Below are 16261 nucleotides of genomic sequence, written 5' to 3' on the forward strand. Positions count from 1 at the left end.
TCAGGAGCAGCGGTGCCGCTCCAAGGGAGCAGCCCGCATGAGATAAAGTTGCCTGCCCAGCCCGGAAGGGGTTTGTGGCGTGGAGGAGAAGGATTTCAGTATCCTGAGGATAGAAGCACGGACAGGTGTGACCGCGGACGCTTCGCCGGCACGCGATACCTCCCCCGGTCGTGATCTATGAGTTTTCTCCGGGGAGCTTATTTGGTGACTCACGCGACACGCACGGGCTTGCGGCTGTCGAGCCCGTAGAAATACGGGGATGTATTGTACGGAACAGGATGGCAATAGCCGCTGGTGAGCAGTGAAGCTGGCTTCAGTTGGAAAGTGGACATCTGTTGGGTGCGTGTATCACTTGAAAGTAAGGAAGCGTTGAGGATTGTTTTTCTATTGTTATGGGGATGTGCTATTGTTATTGCTTAAATATTTCGAAACCCATAAACAAGTTTTATGGATGAGCCTCTTGCGAACATTCATGTCATAGGAATTCATAACACACGGTGACATCACTCATGACTGCATAGTGAAACGCTGTGCTCGCCTGCAGTGTGGCTTGCGCGGCGGGAGTGCCGTCGTAACATTCTGCAGTGGTAGACTGCACCGCAATGCACGCGTGCTCGGCGGAACAGGCTGCGTACCGATTTCGAGCTGTAGCGCATAGCAGGCCTACGGCCGGCGTGCCTTCGGGAAAATAGCGCGCTGAGTGGCCATGCTTGCAGGCTTTTCGTTCTGGACACAACACGTCAGCACACCAATCTGTCATCGCGATATTGAGCAACAAATAGCTCTCCTGTTCGTTGTTTGCTAAAATAAATTGGACCTCATTTGTTGTATACAATCACACAAAAAGAATTACCCGTTATTCAACCTATTACTTTGTGTTTGTCCAATACAGTCGATTGTGGCTTATTGCTGGCAGCACGCGTGAGCATGCCGCAAGATTGCGTGCTGAGAAATAATAGCGCATGACTCTGATTCGATCCAGATATAAATACAAAGATTATTAGGGTGCCATATAGCTATGCAATGGTATGCATGATGCTCCACGAGACAAAGTTGGGCAATGCTGCATCATCAATTGTTGTGAACTCGTGCGTAGGAGCAAGTCTTTGTTTGATCATTTTGAGATTATTTAATTAGGTAACTAACGTCAAAGTATCAGAGTGGAATAGGAGATCAGAAAGTTCATAAATGAAAGACGTAATGATTCGCTTGTTTTCATGCCTAAATTTGCGTGCAATTACTTTCATTTTTCATCTTATTCGTCTCAAATTGTAACCAAATATGGAACGATGCTTCACACACGATAATTTTATACATTTTCATTATAATCATGACCATTGACGATGCATGAAATCAATTGCAAAATTTACTTGCTTCCTCATCAACTTCAATGTTATAAACGTAACTGCAACCTGCAAGGAAGCAGCACTCTAGCTTGTTGAACATTGATGGTACTAGTTGATTATCTCGGCTGGTTTCAGCGCGTCTGTGCCAGTCCGTTTGTCACACACCCGCCTTTTCACCCACATCCTCCTCTCAGATCTCTCCAGCGACACACTGGAAACTTTCCCACTTCTGAAAACCAAACTTCTGAAACTCAGAGTGAGAGTCCCATTCGAGGTCTGTCGGCTGCCCGACGTCCGGTGGGCCCCCTCAGGTCCATCAGACGGCACGTGTCACCCCTCCACCGCCCTCCTATCCCCCCCCCCCCCGGTAACTCACCGCCCTACGTTATAGGAGCTCCGTACTCGCCGTCAGCTAATGCACCTGCTCACCGGACCAATCACCGGGCTGGGATTTATCAAGGCCGGCACGGTGTCGGCATCTAAACGGTGGGATCGATGTCGATGAGACATGCTCAGGAGATGATATGAGCCGAGCTGAGGTCTTTCTGAGCTGTAACTTGTGAGCTGGGAGCTGGGAGCTGAGCTGAGAGCTGAGCTGGGAGCTGAGCTGAGAGCTGAGCTGTGACCTGTGAGCTGTGAGCAGTGAGCTGTGAGATGTGAGCTGTAAGCTGAGCTGTGAGCTGTGAGCTATGAGCTGTGAAATGTGAGCTGTGAGCTGAACTGTGAGCAGAGCTGTAAGCTGTGAGCTGCGATGTAAGCTGTGAGCTATGTCGCACCGAGATGTGACAATACTGACGCGCCGCTCTGCGTCTCCGCCGCGCCACCGACGCCTTCACAGCTCCCGGGGACACGCAGCAGCCCGTTGACAGCGCCCACACCAGTTTTGATTGGCTGTCTGTAGCCTGTGCGCGTCAACACGACAGTGACGCACAGCCGAACAAAACAACTTTATGTGGCCTTCCGGCCGGCGATGCGCCATATAACCCGTTGGCGGCGCCCGGGTCGGCGCAGCGGCCGGTCGCCGATTGCGGCTCGGCGGCTCCGCCGATTAGCCGCCGCCCCGGGCGCTCTGATTGTGTTCGTTTGGCGTTAGCCGGCTGTTTAATTGCGCGTGGCCGCCTGAGCCGGAGCTGCTCTCCTCGATCGATCGCCGGAGCGGCTCGCCAGTTCCGCGGAGCCGATACTGCAGATTTGACGGCGCCGGCAACGACCAATCAGCGTGCGTACCTGGACCCTCGAGACTGCTGTTCGTGTGCTGTGTATGAGCGATCCAGTAAGGATGGAGGCTGGAGAGTAACATTATTTATATCCACTGTTTGATTGAGTTGTTTTCGACAAAAAAAAAACTTCGCAGCAGAAAGATAGTTGTTGTGTAAAATAAAAATACTTTGGCAAATAACTATTTTCGTTGTGGCACAGATAACAGGAGTACTACTGTTATCTGTGGTTGTGGATATATGCATATGAAAAGCATATTGGTTTATAAAAGGCGCTAAAGAAACACATATTGTTTGATAACGGATTCATAATTGATTCGATTCTTCTTTAAAAAAAAAAAACTGCATCGGCCACTACAGAATCTGAAAAGCTACAAAATTTGGAAATTTTGTGCTGAAGCAGTTGTCTTATCATTATAAAAGCATGTCTTACGTGAACTGTTCACAATTTTCTCATGGCCCAGTTTCCTCATGTAAATTCGTTTCGCCATGATGATATCTGGACGTTCATATCTCACTCGCGTGCTGCCACTATGGCCGACAGTTATGACCCAGTATTTCAGCATTCAGATAATTCAGCGAGCGGCATAGTCTTTCTCCAGAATAAATCCGGTTACCGGTTGTCTGTGTATTTGTATATTCCATTTCTTTGAGCTCCGATTTAATTCCAAGATTGTCTCTTCCATTCTGGTCCGGGCGTGCCGCCGCTCTCTCCGAGCTGAGGCCTTTCTCAGACGACAGTCACAGGTAATATTCCGCAGAGCCCCAGTCGTTTTGTTTGAGTTATACTGGCGGGCCGAGTCTGGGATGCGGTGGCCGGGTTATTAACTATTCAGTTGTATTGTGCTGCTCATTTGAGAGCACAGTCAGCGGAGAAGTCCGCGCAGCCAATCGATTTCTACTGGAGTCGGACAAAGCCTCTGAGAAGCCGAACAAACAGAGTCTCAGTCTGTTTCTGCCCAGGAATGCAAAGGACGGAAGCTGATGAAGAAGCATTCACTATCAACGTCCAACAGTGGCTGGAAAAACTTTTGGTGGAATTCTCGTGTTGCATTCGTTGGCGAAGTTACGATTATGTGAGGTTGCAGTGCACAGTCCGTGATCCAAAACAAAGTGCTTCATTGTGACAAGTGTAAATCCGCCGCTTGTTCAATCATTCACATACAAGTAAGCAAGAAATAAATGCAACTATCATGCTGCCATGAGCCAAATTCACCTTATTTGACCACAGTCGCCCGCATACCTCTCCGGTTATCGCCACCAATATAAAGACCGCTGGCGCCTCGGTCACTGCCTGCGACTGTGACGGTGACTGCGGGCTGCATATCCGGCTGGGCGGCTGGCCCTGCCGACTCTCCGTCTGCAGTCGGCGGCCGTTCTGGCCGGCCCGAGCCCGGACGCCGTTCTGTAAATCGGGGCCAGCTGCCGAGAGACTCGATCGGAATTCCGAGCGATCCGGCGGCGTTCCCGCTGAAATGGAGCACCTCCCGACCACCGCCAGTCTCCGAGCCCCAGCGCCTTCCAGTTGAGCTTCATACGTGGCGTTTCAGCCATGAACCGTGACAGAGTGTCATTTCCCTCTGCGTTCGTTCATGAGACTTCAACAGCCAAAATTAAGCCCACGATGCCATTTTCATCGCTACGCTTCATCAATTGCATTTCAGCTACCAAGTTTCAGTGCAGCTGTCGCCTCAGTCACCAAGTTTCGACTGCGGCACCATTTCGGCGCCGTCTGGTGACCGAGGTGGTGTCTCAGCCCAGCTGAGTTTCAGCCGCCCAAGGACTGTTTGTCTGCGTTCTGTCTCAGCTGAGCGGCCCAGCGCCGGGTGTGGCCGAGGTGCGCACCGCGCGGTGCTCGGGCACCTGCGAGACACACGCACTTCGGCTGACAGCGTGTCTCCGGGACCTAATTCGCAGAAAATTGAATCAGCTTGGTATTCAAAGCTTGGGAGGCCGATTTGGCTGTGTGCGGGAGTCGAGGCGGCCGTGGTCGAATTAGAAATGGCTAGCGTGTGCGAAAGTTAGTGGTTTGATTGAGGTTCTGCGTCAAGTTGTGCATTAGCAAAGGCCGATATTAAGTCCAGATATTCGTAAGTTCGCTCTGGATTGTTTCAGCCGCCGTAGGAGCAATGCCAAGATGAGGGTTTGCTATGTGTTTCTTGAAAAGAAAATGCTTATTTGATTATGATAAATGTATTTAATAAATGCAATGCTCATTCTCATGTGTAGTGCAACCAACAAGATGGACGGGTAACACTCAGTATTTTTGCAATGACAGTCAAAGAGGTATCATCACCGGTCCACAAAATGTCTCCCAAATTGCCGCACTTTCCGTCCTCAATGAGACAAAAGTTCTCGCCTCTCTAATAACAGCAGCCCATTCTGGTGATCGGCGAATACTGAAACGAAATCCAAATGTCGCTCACGTCTGGGCAGCTGGCCTGTCTCCGACCGGCTGGTCCCGAGATATTACCGCCCACCGCGCCGTCCCATCAGAGACGGTGGGAGCAGAGCGGGCCTCGGGCCGCCGCCGGATACGGGGAGTTACCCGATCGGTGCCTAACTTCACCCGTTGCTCTCCGACCGGTGGAAATCGAACATCTTTCAACAGCGTCATTGGAGAGGCGTCGTAAGCTCGTTTCCTGGCCTTTGATGGGGCAAGGGTCGCTAAGCCACTATGCAGGGGTGTAGTCGATGATGATTGCACGCGGACTAGGTCGTATAAACCCTTCCAGCTGGGCCGTTGGTCGACTTTTAGGGCGGGGACTGAAATAGATGCCGTGGGAGGCTCGCGGCGCTGTCGCTCGTAGTGCAGTACCCATGTAGTAAGTAAGCGCCACCTGGTCCCTGGTAATTGCTTGGTCTTCTAACTGGGGTTCTGGAGTAGCGTTTAAAATGTTCCACGCAAAGCCAAGGAAAATGCTACGCTGCCTGTCTTGGGGTTTACAAAGGTTAACTAAATTCTTATCTACGAGCATACTCAATCCGTAACATATTTTTATTCAGCGATTGTTTCGACGCGATTTTTGTCAAGTAATGAGACTGTCAGTTATTTTAAAACCCAATGTCATCTAAATATATTTTCTTTGTCAAATATGTTTACATGTTTTCACTTTTTGTACTAAAGGTACTGTTTATTCTAAAATGTGGCTTACAGTCTTTCAAATCATTGATTACAACAACGAGCAGTAAAAACAAAGCATACGCGAACATTCCACGAGAAAAATAATAGTCACAGTACTCAGTAGTGGCCTTGTCTTACCGTCAAAACCTTGTTACTTCTCTGTGCTCAAAATCAAGACAGACTTCATTACGTGGCACCGAATGCCGTTTCCTTCTTTTTGATATACATACAGGAAGAGTGAATAAGGCAGGAAGGGTGGTTCTCCGAGCATCAAATGAAGACTTTCCTAGGAAGAAATATGATAGCAATAACGTGCAGCCGCCAAAAGGTGACGCGCACTGGACGGTGTGGGCGTGCGATGCAATGGGCTGTCGCAAGGACGACCGTGTCGCCGAATATAATAGCGACATGGGCAAACACCAGTTGGACACGGGTTCGCGGAACATCGGCAAATGGCTGGCGAATATCACACACCCAAGGACACCCGTCCACAGGCATCACTGCCATTCATTCCGTCATTCACGAGACTTAAGGTCAGGGTATATTAGAATGATGGACGCTTTATTGATTCGGGCTATCAGTCTATGCCATTTGCCAGGAACCAAATGTGATTCCAGCATTGAGGTAATACGCCCATCTATAGTTTTTAGATTCGTTTATTCGTTTGTTAAAAAATGCAGTTATGATCTGCTGCGCCCTAAGCTTCCACCTGGATATGCCTCTTGAATAAACTTTTGATCAATTTTGATATATTGTATATTTCCTTTTCGTACTAAATCTAAAATTATCGCCTTCTTTCCTGCGAAAACCCTTTTTAGGACGTCAATAGAAAACCACTTTCTCTCCCTCAATAGTTGGGATTTTTCTCGCTGCCTGTCGCCATTAGCCCGACATCTGTGTTTAATCTGCCACTGGTTTTCTCCGATTTCCGGCCATTGTAGGCAATAAACAGCCATATATCCAGTCTGACCGGCGTTTGAAAGAGGAACAAACTATGTCAAACGACGCCAATTAAATCTCGTCTTTGAGCTCGAGACAATGTGTCTCCCATTACGGTCCATAATATCCTTCGGCGAAACTGCGGCGCTGAAAAGGAGGCGCCCAGTTGGCGACAGTCCAGGCCATGCGGTGTCACGCTACGTACCAGCCTAACGGCGTCGTTATTGCCATGAAAACCCAGTAAAACCATATATGGGCACGCTCAGGATGGCCACTGGTCTGCGATACGTAACAAGAACGAAAAAGACTTATCAATAATTAACGCTATCATAATATTTTTAAATAATTCGTGTTCCTGGCTGAAACTTGAAAGTATGAAGGCTGTCTTTGTTTCCAAAGTTCATTAATTTAAACGCTTGGGAGTCTTCCATACCAGCCTTAGTAAATTCAAGCGTCCGTAACGGACGCATTGGTGATGACACCGGTGTTACTTTGCCCGAAAACTTTTTGTAGAATGTTTGTTGTATATCGATAGCTGAACTCACGAACCAAAGATGTGATTATTTAACTCAACCATTGCGTTGTCTTATCGATTACCATTTTCTATGAGCAGCCCTACAAACATCAGCACCTATTACCTGAATTGACCTCACTCTTGCACCAAACAAAAGCAGCCAGACGCAGCCTGCAGCCTCCACGTATCGGCAATCTCTACTGAAAACGCACGCCGGTCGCCGAGGCCGGTGCCGAGTGTTGAACTTTGCGCAGGTCGGCGCTCAATTTCTGCTACTGTCGATTGGCCCATTCATCGTCGAGCCCTGTGTGTGATGCGTTTCCATGCATATTCAGCCGGGATTTATTGCTGGCTTTGATCAAAGTGGAGACTATCACTTGAAATTGGACCTTTAGACCCAACGCGCTCTCAAAATATAGAGAACGGACTGAAGTAAATATTTCAAGCCCAATACCGGTATCATTTCTTCATCTATTCACCGTTCTCGTTTGCAACAGATTGCTTTTCCATTTAATACCGGAGTGAGTGTTGAAAAAGGCTTTCCACCTAACCTGCCACTTTCTTTGTGCGACGCCAGTCAGAAGGAAAGACTTGCATCGTTCGTGATTGTTAAGATCGATCGCCGACCGAGAGCCAACTTTAGGCTACGGTTGGGCCAAATAACGCCCCACCAGCTGCAAACATTTCTCCATCAGCAGCTGCCTTAGACCGCCAGGAAATTCGATCTTCTGCGAGTTTTCCATTGCTCGTTTTTGCCAATCCAGATGGTGTTCTTTTCAAACCTCGGCTAAGTAGTGTTGGAGTGTGTTCCGGAGAAAATTGACAACAGTAATAAAAATGGCGATGCTGATTTTCTGAGCGTAGCGCATCGTCAACATGACACACTAGTGGAATCACATACATAGATGCATTATTGATGCACAAGTGAAATTACTTTTTTTTGTATGAGACAGTCCTACCAAAGGGCAGTGTCTTTCAACTGAACCATGTAGTTTAGCATTTGTTTATTGGGTTCTTTGAACCGCGGGGCTCAAAACTCTCTTAGCTTCAGACTACCTATTCGCTGATTTTTTTCTATGAATCTCTTACACCTTGCTATCGGTTAACACAAATGTTGCCTCTTGTATTGATTTTCCTTAATTAATTTGTTTAATTCCACTAATGAAAATGTATGGATTCCATCTGTATCTCAATTCTCAGCCATCTTCAGCACTTCTTAAATAAACCCTCCCCTTGTTTGCCAACGCTGTCTCCTTGATCTCCCAGGAAACTCCCCGCTGTTCACCATTTCCTTGGGTAACTTCGTCGTCTGCTGTCCCTTGGGTAACCTATTCCGTTGCAGTATCCCCCAGAAACCTCTTCGTATCTGCCGCCCCTTGGGTAAACCCCCGGCGTCTGCTTTCTCCCCAGATACCCCTGCCTACCGCACCCTCTCAATAACACAACCCCCTCTGTCCGTCGTTCCAGTCCGGCCTCTGAGGGTGCGACTGCAGGGAGAGGACGGTCCCCTCTCCGCGGGCAAACAGTACGAGTACGTGTGCCGTTCGTCGGGTTCCCGACCCGCAGCCACGCTCACCTGGTATCTCAACAACGCGGCACTGCCCAACGGCAAGCAACATGTGAGTACTGGGTCCGGCACCGGGGGATGCTGATTGTCACCTTCAACTTGTCAGCATGTGAAAGGCAGATGACGGAGACGGACTATCGTCAGCTACTCACCAACAGGTGTTCTACCAAGAGGTAGAACATCGTTCATCATGTTGCATAGCACCTGAAGTTTTTCTACGTTTTCATTCAGTGAATCGGTTCTAAATTCTGATCCCCATGTCTCATCTGCACATCCGGTTCCCACCTCCACACGGTTGAGCCCAGGTCAGGCACGGTTGAGCCCAGGTCAGGGGAGGCTTACACTCACTCCTCGTATGTTCGGGCGGTACCGGACACGCCCGCCATGTCCGTCGTGTTCTACAGACGACTGGCGTGCTAAGCGGGAACTCATCAGGGCGCCGGCCTGAATTATGAATCACAGGAAGCGGGCCGCAGCCGGGTGCCGGTCCGCGCCGGCAGTCGGGGAAATTTTACCCGTTTCCGGCGGGGTGGCGGTCCTGGGGTGTTACATACCGACCGCAAACTGGCTGCTCTGTTATAATCCCTGTACGGATATCTGAATGATTGCCGATTATTCACATTTATTTATGGCTGAAACGAAATTATTTAAGTAGTATTTATTGTTTGTCTATTTTATACTTATTTGTATACCTACGTTCCTGTGCTTTCTCCGTCTTCTGGAATGCTACTGCAGTAAAAATATTGAATCTTATTAAGAAATGAAGAGTCTAAAGATGCGTATGAGCATTGAACTGTTCAATGTGCATATCATGCGCTGATATATAACGTAAGTCTTGAGGTGGCCACATAAACTAAGCGTCACCGGCAGCAAGTATCCACCGAAATTATGCCCCAGCATGCACTCATCGTCAATGTCGATGACAAACGGCCCTCGCAGCAATACTCAGCGCGCTCCCGTGGCCCTCCGCGGGTCACGAGATGCCCATCCAGTCGGTGGCGGCGGCCAGTAGCGCCGCGGGGCCTGTTAGCCGACCGTTCTGCGGCCCGGCCTCAGCAGCGTCCTCCCGCGGGCGCCGTCAGACGCGCCCCGGCGCCCCCCGGCGCCCCCCGGCGCCCCCGGGAGGAACTGCTCGGCGCCCCACTGACCTTTGCTGGGAGCGGAGGCGCCCGAAGCAGGTGTCGCCGACCCCAGTGACCCTCTGACAGACGTCTGATCTGGCGATTCGCGGGAAGCTCCCGGTAGCAAACCGCTTTGATCTGTGAGGCTTGAAATGTTGCTGAGGCGTAGCATGTCAAATGTTGTCACCCTTTTGCAAGCCGCTGATTGAATTATAGGGACGAGACAGCGGATGCGATTGTTCCCAAATCATCAAAAAGAAACGAATTACCATGCCAGTGGAGCCATTTTCTACGATTTGACTACATATTCCGGGCTTCATTATTTATTGACTGTTACATGCTGATCAATAATTCATGTCTGTGATCGCCAGTATGATAAATTTGTTATCCCGCCCACACAAGATGTAACACAAATTTACAAGTTTTCCTCTGGAAATGTTACGAAATGTCAAAACTTTTAAAATTCGGGAGCAAACGTGGGCAGCCTCCCCCTGTAGACTTGCAACATGCTAACTTCCGATGGCCTCATAGCATGCCACTTTGATGTCTTAGCAATCTAAAACCTTGGTCACTATGTGATCTTGTATCCTAGCAGCAGCAGCATGATTCACTGACTTGTTTGCCTGGTAAGTGGTCTTCCACTGACATGTAATTCGTCTGGAGACCTTGTCGCTGATTTGGCGACCAGATGACCTATACTAAATCTAGTGGCCAGTGGCCAGTGTCTCGTGGCGAGATGGCAAGGTGACCAGACAGCCTAGTCACTTAGTATCTCGATGACTCGATGACCTGATGACCTGGTGACCTCATGACCTGGTGAGTGGTGACCTGGTGACTATCCACAGGAGTCGGCGGACCGAGGGACCAGCATCAGCACCATCCACCTCCGCCCGGATCTGGGCGACCAGGGCAAGACGCTCTCCTGCCGTGCCCACAACCCGAAAATGGACCGGTCCAAATTCATCGAGGATAGTCGCCGACTCAACATCAGATGTAAGTGGCTCGGACTGGGGTGATTGAGAAGGAGGGCACTGGCGCTTGGGCGACGTGGAGTGGGGTGGCGACTCAACTGTGCTTGCAGGGAGGGATGACTTAACTAGGGGCGGCAAAGACGAGGTGGCCACTTGAGCAGTGGTGATGTTCGCATATTGGAACAGCTGAACTGCAATGAGCAGAGAAGAATATGCACTGCAGGTATGGGTGTTCCAGTCCAGCTTCCGACAGAATGCCATGATCGAAAGAGTTGTTTCTCAGGAATGTCTGGGTGACAAGGAAGCACAAAGTTGTGGAAACTGCAAAAGTATCACCATAGGTGTGCCAGAAGATAGGAGAAAAGTTCCCTCAATAAACGACCTCCCGTTGGTCGAAGGTGATCATTTTGCCAGTCGGTGGGGACTTTGGAACCGGTGACACAACTTTCTGGACTAGTTGGAGGAATGTTCGTTCATGGTAACAGCGTCATGCAGGGATCCCGTTGATGTGCTAGATGATGAGGTGGCCCTGGGATGGTGCAGACTTCAGAGCGTCATCAAGCACAGTTGACCTTGTCGATCGTTGTCAAGGATGCGGGGACGTGGCGATAGAAAGCCGAGGAAAGGCAAGCAACTGTAGGCACTAGGCAACGTCTTGTTTTGTATCCAGCGAAGTGTTTGCACATTGTTTACCTTCCGTGTGCATGGTTGATTGGCAACATAACCATCTCGTGAATTGGTAGGCGTTTCTGAGCATTCACTAAGCATCGCCACTCGAATGAATACTCCTCGTTCAGTGTGCACCACGCCTTGCAAATGGTGGCATAAACGCATCACGGCACACGTAACCTTCCCCTGATATGTAGGTGTCAGCGAGTTCGTGTGTCTCGCCCGGCGGCCCGCCCCCGCCCCATGCGCCGGGGTACCGGGGGGGGGGGGGGGGCACCGCCACGGAACCCAGGATCAATACTGAACTGGCGCAAAGCCGACTCGGTTAATGCGCCGCGTCCGCCTTTGCAAATGTAATGAGTATCATGCATGGTGGCGTCTTCGGAGAACGGCGGGCGGCGGCTCCGCCACTGCGGCTGTCCGGCCCAGCTGAGACCGCCGCACGCGCGCACGGCGGTGTCGGAGGCCGGAGAGGAGAGAGGAGGGAGGTGGACTCCGCAACAACACTACTCAGCAGGCCATCTCATGTTTTTACTAGCGTGTTTTTGTCCGGGTTAAAGTGAATAACAAGTGGTCACACCTGAATGAAAAAGTGTCCCGTGGCACTTGGCTCAAGTTATGGCAGAAGAGAAACTATTAAGTACGTTGTTCACAAAAAAAATAAAGTATGGGTTTTTCAAAGATTGCAAGCAAAATGTCTAATGTATTTTATCAGAGCATTGACATGAGCCCGAAGTTAGCTCTCTCTTGAGTGACTGCTCCATCGAAAACAGGTTTAGTGAGTGATGACACGTAAAAGAATAAAAATTAATTGATGAAAAAAACGGCTGTGCTGTCTGGACAAGCTGAGTCACGGAACTGACAAAGAGACATATCGTATAAAATATTCCAATGTCCTCAGGTAGCAAAAACAAATGGAACATAGAGATATGCAAAGTAATGTAGCACAAAGCCATCAAACTATTGTTGAATGTGCATCCGTAATGCATATTCAAGTTTCATTGCATTAGGTGTAGTGCGCTCGCCTGCCGCGAGAAGCTCCATAAGTGTTTTCTTGTTTTTCGAAACAGGCGCGTGTGAGTTTCAGCTCTGGGGATTTCAGTTTACTGCAGACACTCGCAGACAATTAGACCAAGTGCGTCGAGGTTACAGAGAAACTGTGTGTGTTACCTTTTCTGCGAACGTTGAAAAAGCCGAGAGTACACACGCAACGCAACTGCAGCGCTCCTGCGCGGTTGAATCATCTCACAAATGCATTTCCATCCGCGTCGAAAGTGGCGCAATGCTTTCCCTGTTGCAGATAAGATTCAAGAAACGTTATACCTGAGGGATCTAATGTTAGAAAACAGTCATTTCTTACATTTCATCGATATTGTGTGCGTAGAAAGCATTCACTCCGATGATATTCGGAATCATCACTGTATTTGTTTTTACATCCAGATCCATACATAGATGTCTCCAAAATGGATTACTTCGCTGGTAAGGTCACCCTTCTTTTGACCTGACCCTCGACCGCTCATTAGAGTATTGAACCCTTCATGACTCTGTCACACAATATCGAGTTGACCCCACATTGACCCTACATGACCTTCCACTGACCCCTCTTTGACCCGTCGCTGACCCCACATGACCTCTCTCGCGCAGTCCCGCCGAAGGTCGCCCTCCGTCTGAGCCCTATGATCAGCGCCGATGATGTGCGCGAGGGGATGGATGTGTTCTTCGACTGTGAGGTTCGGTCCAACCCGCCGCCGAGCCGAGTCACCTGGCTACATGAGGTGAGAGGCGGGGTGGATTGGGTGAGAGGCGGGGTGGATTGGGTGAGAGGCGGGGTGGATTGGGTGAGAGGCGGGGTGGATTGGGTGAGAGACGGGCTGGATTGAGTGAGAGGCGGGGTGGGTAAGGTGAGAGGTGGGGTGGGTAAGGTGAGAGGCGGCGTGGACTGGCTGAGAGGCGAGGTGGGTAAGATGAGAAGTCACAGGGTGGATTTGGGGAGAGATAGGTAGATGGATAGGGTGAAAGGTTGGATGGATGGGGTAAGATGCATGCCAGCTGTCATTGGGTGGGAGGTGGAATAGATGTGGGAGAAGGCGTAGGAACTCTCCTGTAAACTGACATAATTGGTGCATTACGAGTAGACCAGGAAAAGTGAATAAAACCAAACAAAATTAAAATATTTTGGGTAGAATACAGATTAAGCTAGTGGAGGAGAGTGACTGGCTTTATGGGCTGAAAGGCATGGGCTGAGAATGGCTGCAATAATGTCTTAGTCACCCCATGCCCCGGCTCTGAGTAAGCTGACTCAGCACTGCCCAGACCAATTCACTGCTGGTCACTGACCTCTGACCAGTGGTCATCAAACCTCCTGCGGCAGCTGGCCGAACATCACAGTCGGTCAGTCGCGCCACTGACCGATGTGCCGTGGAAATTATCCCCTTCGACCACCGCGCGGCGCCGCGGACTGTTTGATTAGCCGCTGATGGTGTTTGAACGCGCCCCGGGTGTCCACTGCCGTACTGTTTTGCGGTGGACGGTGCCGCGTTCAGAGCACACAAACCCTGCTGGGAGGGTAACCGAACCGGAAAATGGTGACGGCTTGGTTACACCGCCGGCCGTGAAGCGATTCCGCAGAGGCTAGCCGTTCTGTGGACGCAAAAACGATATAAAGTCACGTTACTCGGGTCCATCCCTATGATAACCGCTTCCGACAATGTCTTTACTATTTACCTCCTGTAAATTGTTTAGGTTGGCGGATCGGGAGCTCACGTCATTCTCACGTCAGCTGTTTTATTGACAATATGATCTTGTCATGATCATGTCGACTGTGTTTGTGACATTCTGACAATGGCATGATCATGTCAATTGTCAACCATATTTGTTGACATTTGACACTGACTTTCGCGGCCGACAGGGCGAGGAGGTGGTGATGGACAAGAAGCGAGGCGTCATCGTCAGCAGCACCAGCCTGGTGTTGCAGAACGTCACACGTCGCCAGGCCGGGTCATACCGGTGCCATGCCGTCAACACAGAGGGCGAGAGCACCAGCAAGCCCACCGCACTCCGAGTCATGTGTGAGTACAGAAACTTATGTGATCAATGGTGCACTGGGTGGTCATATGCGTTTAAGGTTACCTATCTATTCGGGGATGCTGATTTCATGATCGTGTGTGCGTAACGAGCCATATGTGAGTCATAGAAGCATGTGAGATAAAGAAATAAGTGGTAGGTAGTATTGCGTATAGGTACGTACCTATGTAATCATCGTGCCTTGAGTCATGTGTACTCGTAATTGCAAAACCATTTACATATAACAGTGGTGACGGCGGGAGTCTTTGTGGGGATTATGGAAGTAAAACGTGGGTGGGCACATACACTCGTGATTACACAAAAGTGTCTGGGCCGGAAATGAAGGATTACAGATTTCGCCATCATTCAGCACTTCAGAAGGCACCAACTGAACCGGTGTAAAGTGTGCACTGTGGCTCATAACTCACAAGTCACCGGTAAGGTCCGGTTACTTTATGGGCGACTTTGATATGATTCTCAGGTGCCTTTGAGGCATTTGAAAGCTGGTGTGCTCAGACGAATATGTATAAGCGTCCACCGTGATTGAATGTTAATTGGCTAAGAAATAGTTTACTGGATATTGCTGAATTTAGCTAAAAAAAACTTGCATTAACGTATCTGTTCAAATTGTCAAAGGACATTTCTATAGCGTCCATTTTGTGAATTTAAGTAAAACTTGCAGTCAAATCTGGCACACTGTTGCATTTATACCCTAACTAGACTAAGTAGATCGACAGATTTGCATCATGGTCATCAAGCTATTCCAGGCGTAATCATTTGAGTTGGACGAACTTACCCAGACGGCTCGATAATTGGATAACACTGGCGCCGCCCGGGAGGCAGCGTCGACCTCGCCAGTCTGGCGACATTTGCACTATCGGCGGTATAAATATCCACGTCATTGATCCTGCCCTGTGATTGGCGTTACTTTTACATTGTTCATGTGACCAAGACTGATGAATTTCAATTTTCAAAGAAGAAATAAATTAAAGAATGTAGGTCATGTCGATGTCGCTCTATTCGTTCCCGAGTCATGACCCGATTTGGCATTATTGCCGAAATAACTAGGCGATGCTTGATATTCAATGACCTCTGTTCACCTGTTTTTTTTTTGTCTGACCTAAGCAATGATTACCATTTTTCGTGATGCCTGGCATTTTTTTGAACGCTGCCTATCGCGTGGCGCTACATGGCCCAAGAATTGATTTAGCAAGGGGATGTAGAAATCCCCCAGCGGAGCGTGGAAATCCAGGAGCCCCAGCGCGTGCTGTGCGGCGCGTCTTTTGCCATAGAGATAGACCATCTAACTTTTAAAGAATCTAGAAAAAAAACTCGGGTATTTGTCCAACAAGGTGAAGAGACTGCAGTCTGGTGCTGTGTGGAGAGAAAGGTAGGCATTCTAAATTTCTTATGCTGAAACCACCGAATAATTGCAGCAATCTAGACTGTTGTCTGGATTAAACTCCTCCCCTGCGACCACCAGACAAACAAATGATGACACCCAGCACCAGCACAATAAACTCACTCAGAAATTATTTTACTCCGATTCCACTCAGCCGGCCAAAATAAAAGCCAGATATCTTTTCGGCTGGCTACCTCTGGTAAATAAACTCCTTCGCCGGCGGCGGAGTTTAGCGCGCTCGGAGCGGCGCGGCGGGCCGGCCACCTCACAGAGACAGAAATCTATCGACCCACCCAGCGGGCCCGGATAGCTCCCTCTGCATATATAT

The 16261-nt window shown here is 49.4% G+C and overlaps 1 protein-coding gene across 1 annotated transcript in view; it reads left to right on the forward strand.

Moving 5' to 3' along the window:
• Nucleotides 1-16261, forward strand: part of LOC122387091 (B-cell receptor CD22-like) — an 85102-nt gene that overhangs the window by 26716 nt on the left and 42125 nt on the right. The window contains exons 4-7 of the mRNA XM_043376928.1: nucleotides 8608-8759; nucleotides 10674-10821; nucleotides 13113-13243; nucleotides 14377-14536. Of these exons, the coding sequence (XP_043232863.1) occupies nucleotides 8608-8759; nucleotides 10674-10821; nucleotides 13113-13243; nucleotides 14377-14536 (591 nt within the window). The remainder of the gene's footprint in view (nucleotides 1-8607; nucleotides 8760-10673; nucleotides 10822-13112; nucleotides 13244-14376; nucleotides 14537-16261) is intronic.

The sequence above is a fragment of the Amphibalanus amphitrite genome, unplaced genomic scaffold (genome assembly GCF_019059575.1).
Source record: "Amphibalanus amphitrite isolate SeventyFive unplaced genomic scaffold, NRLGWU_Aamphi_draft 000273F_arrow, whole genome shotgun sequence".
Lineage (NCBI taxonomy): Eukaryota > Metazoa > Arthropoda > Thecostraca > Balanomorpha > Balanidae > Amphibalanus > Amphibalanus amphitrite.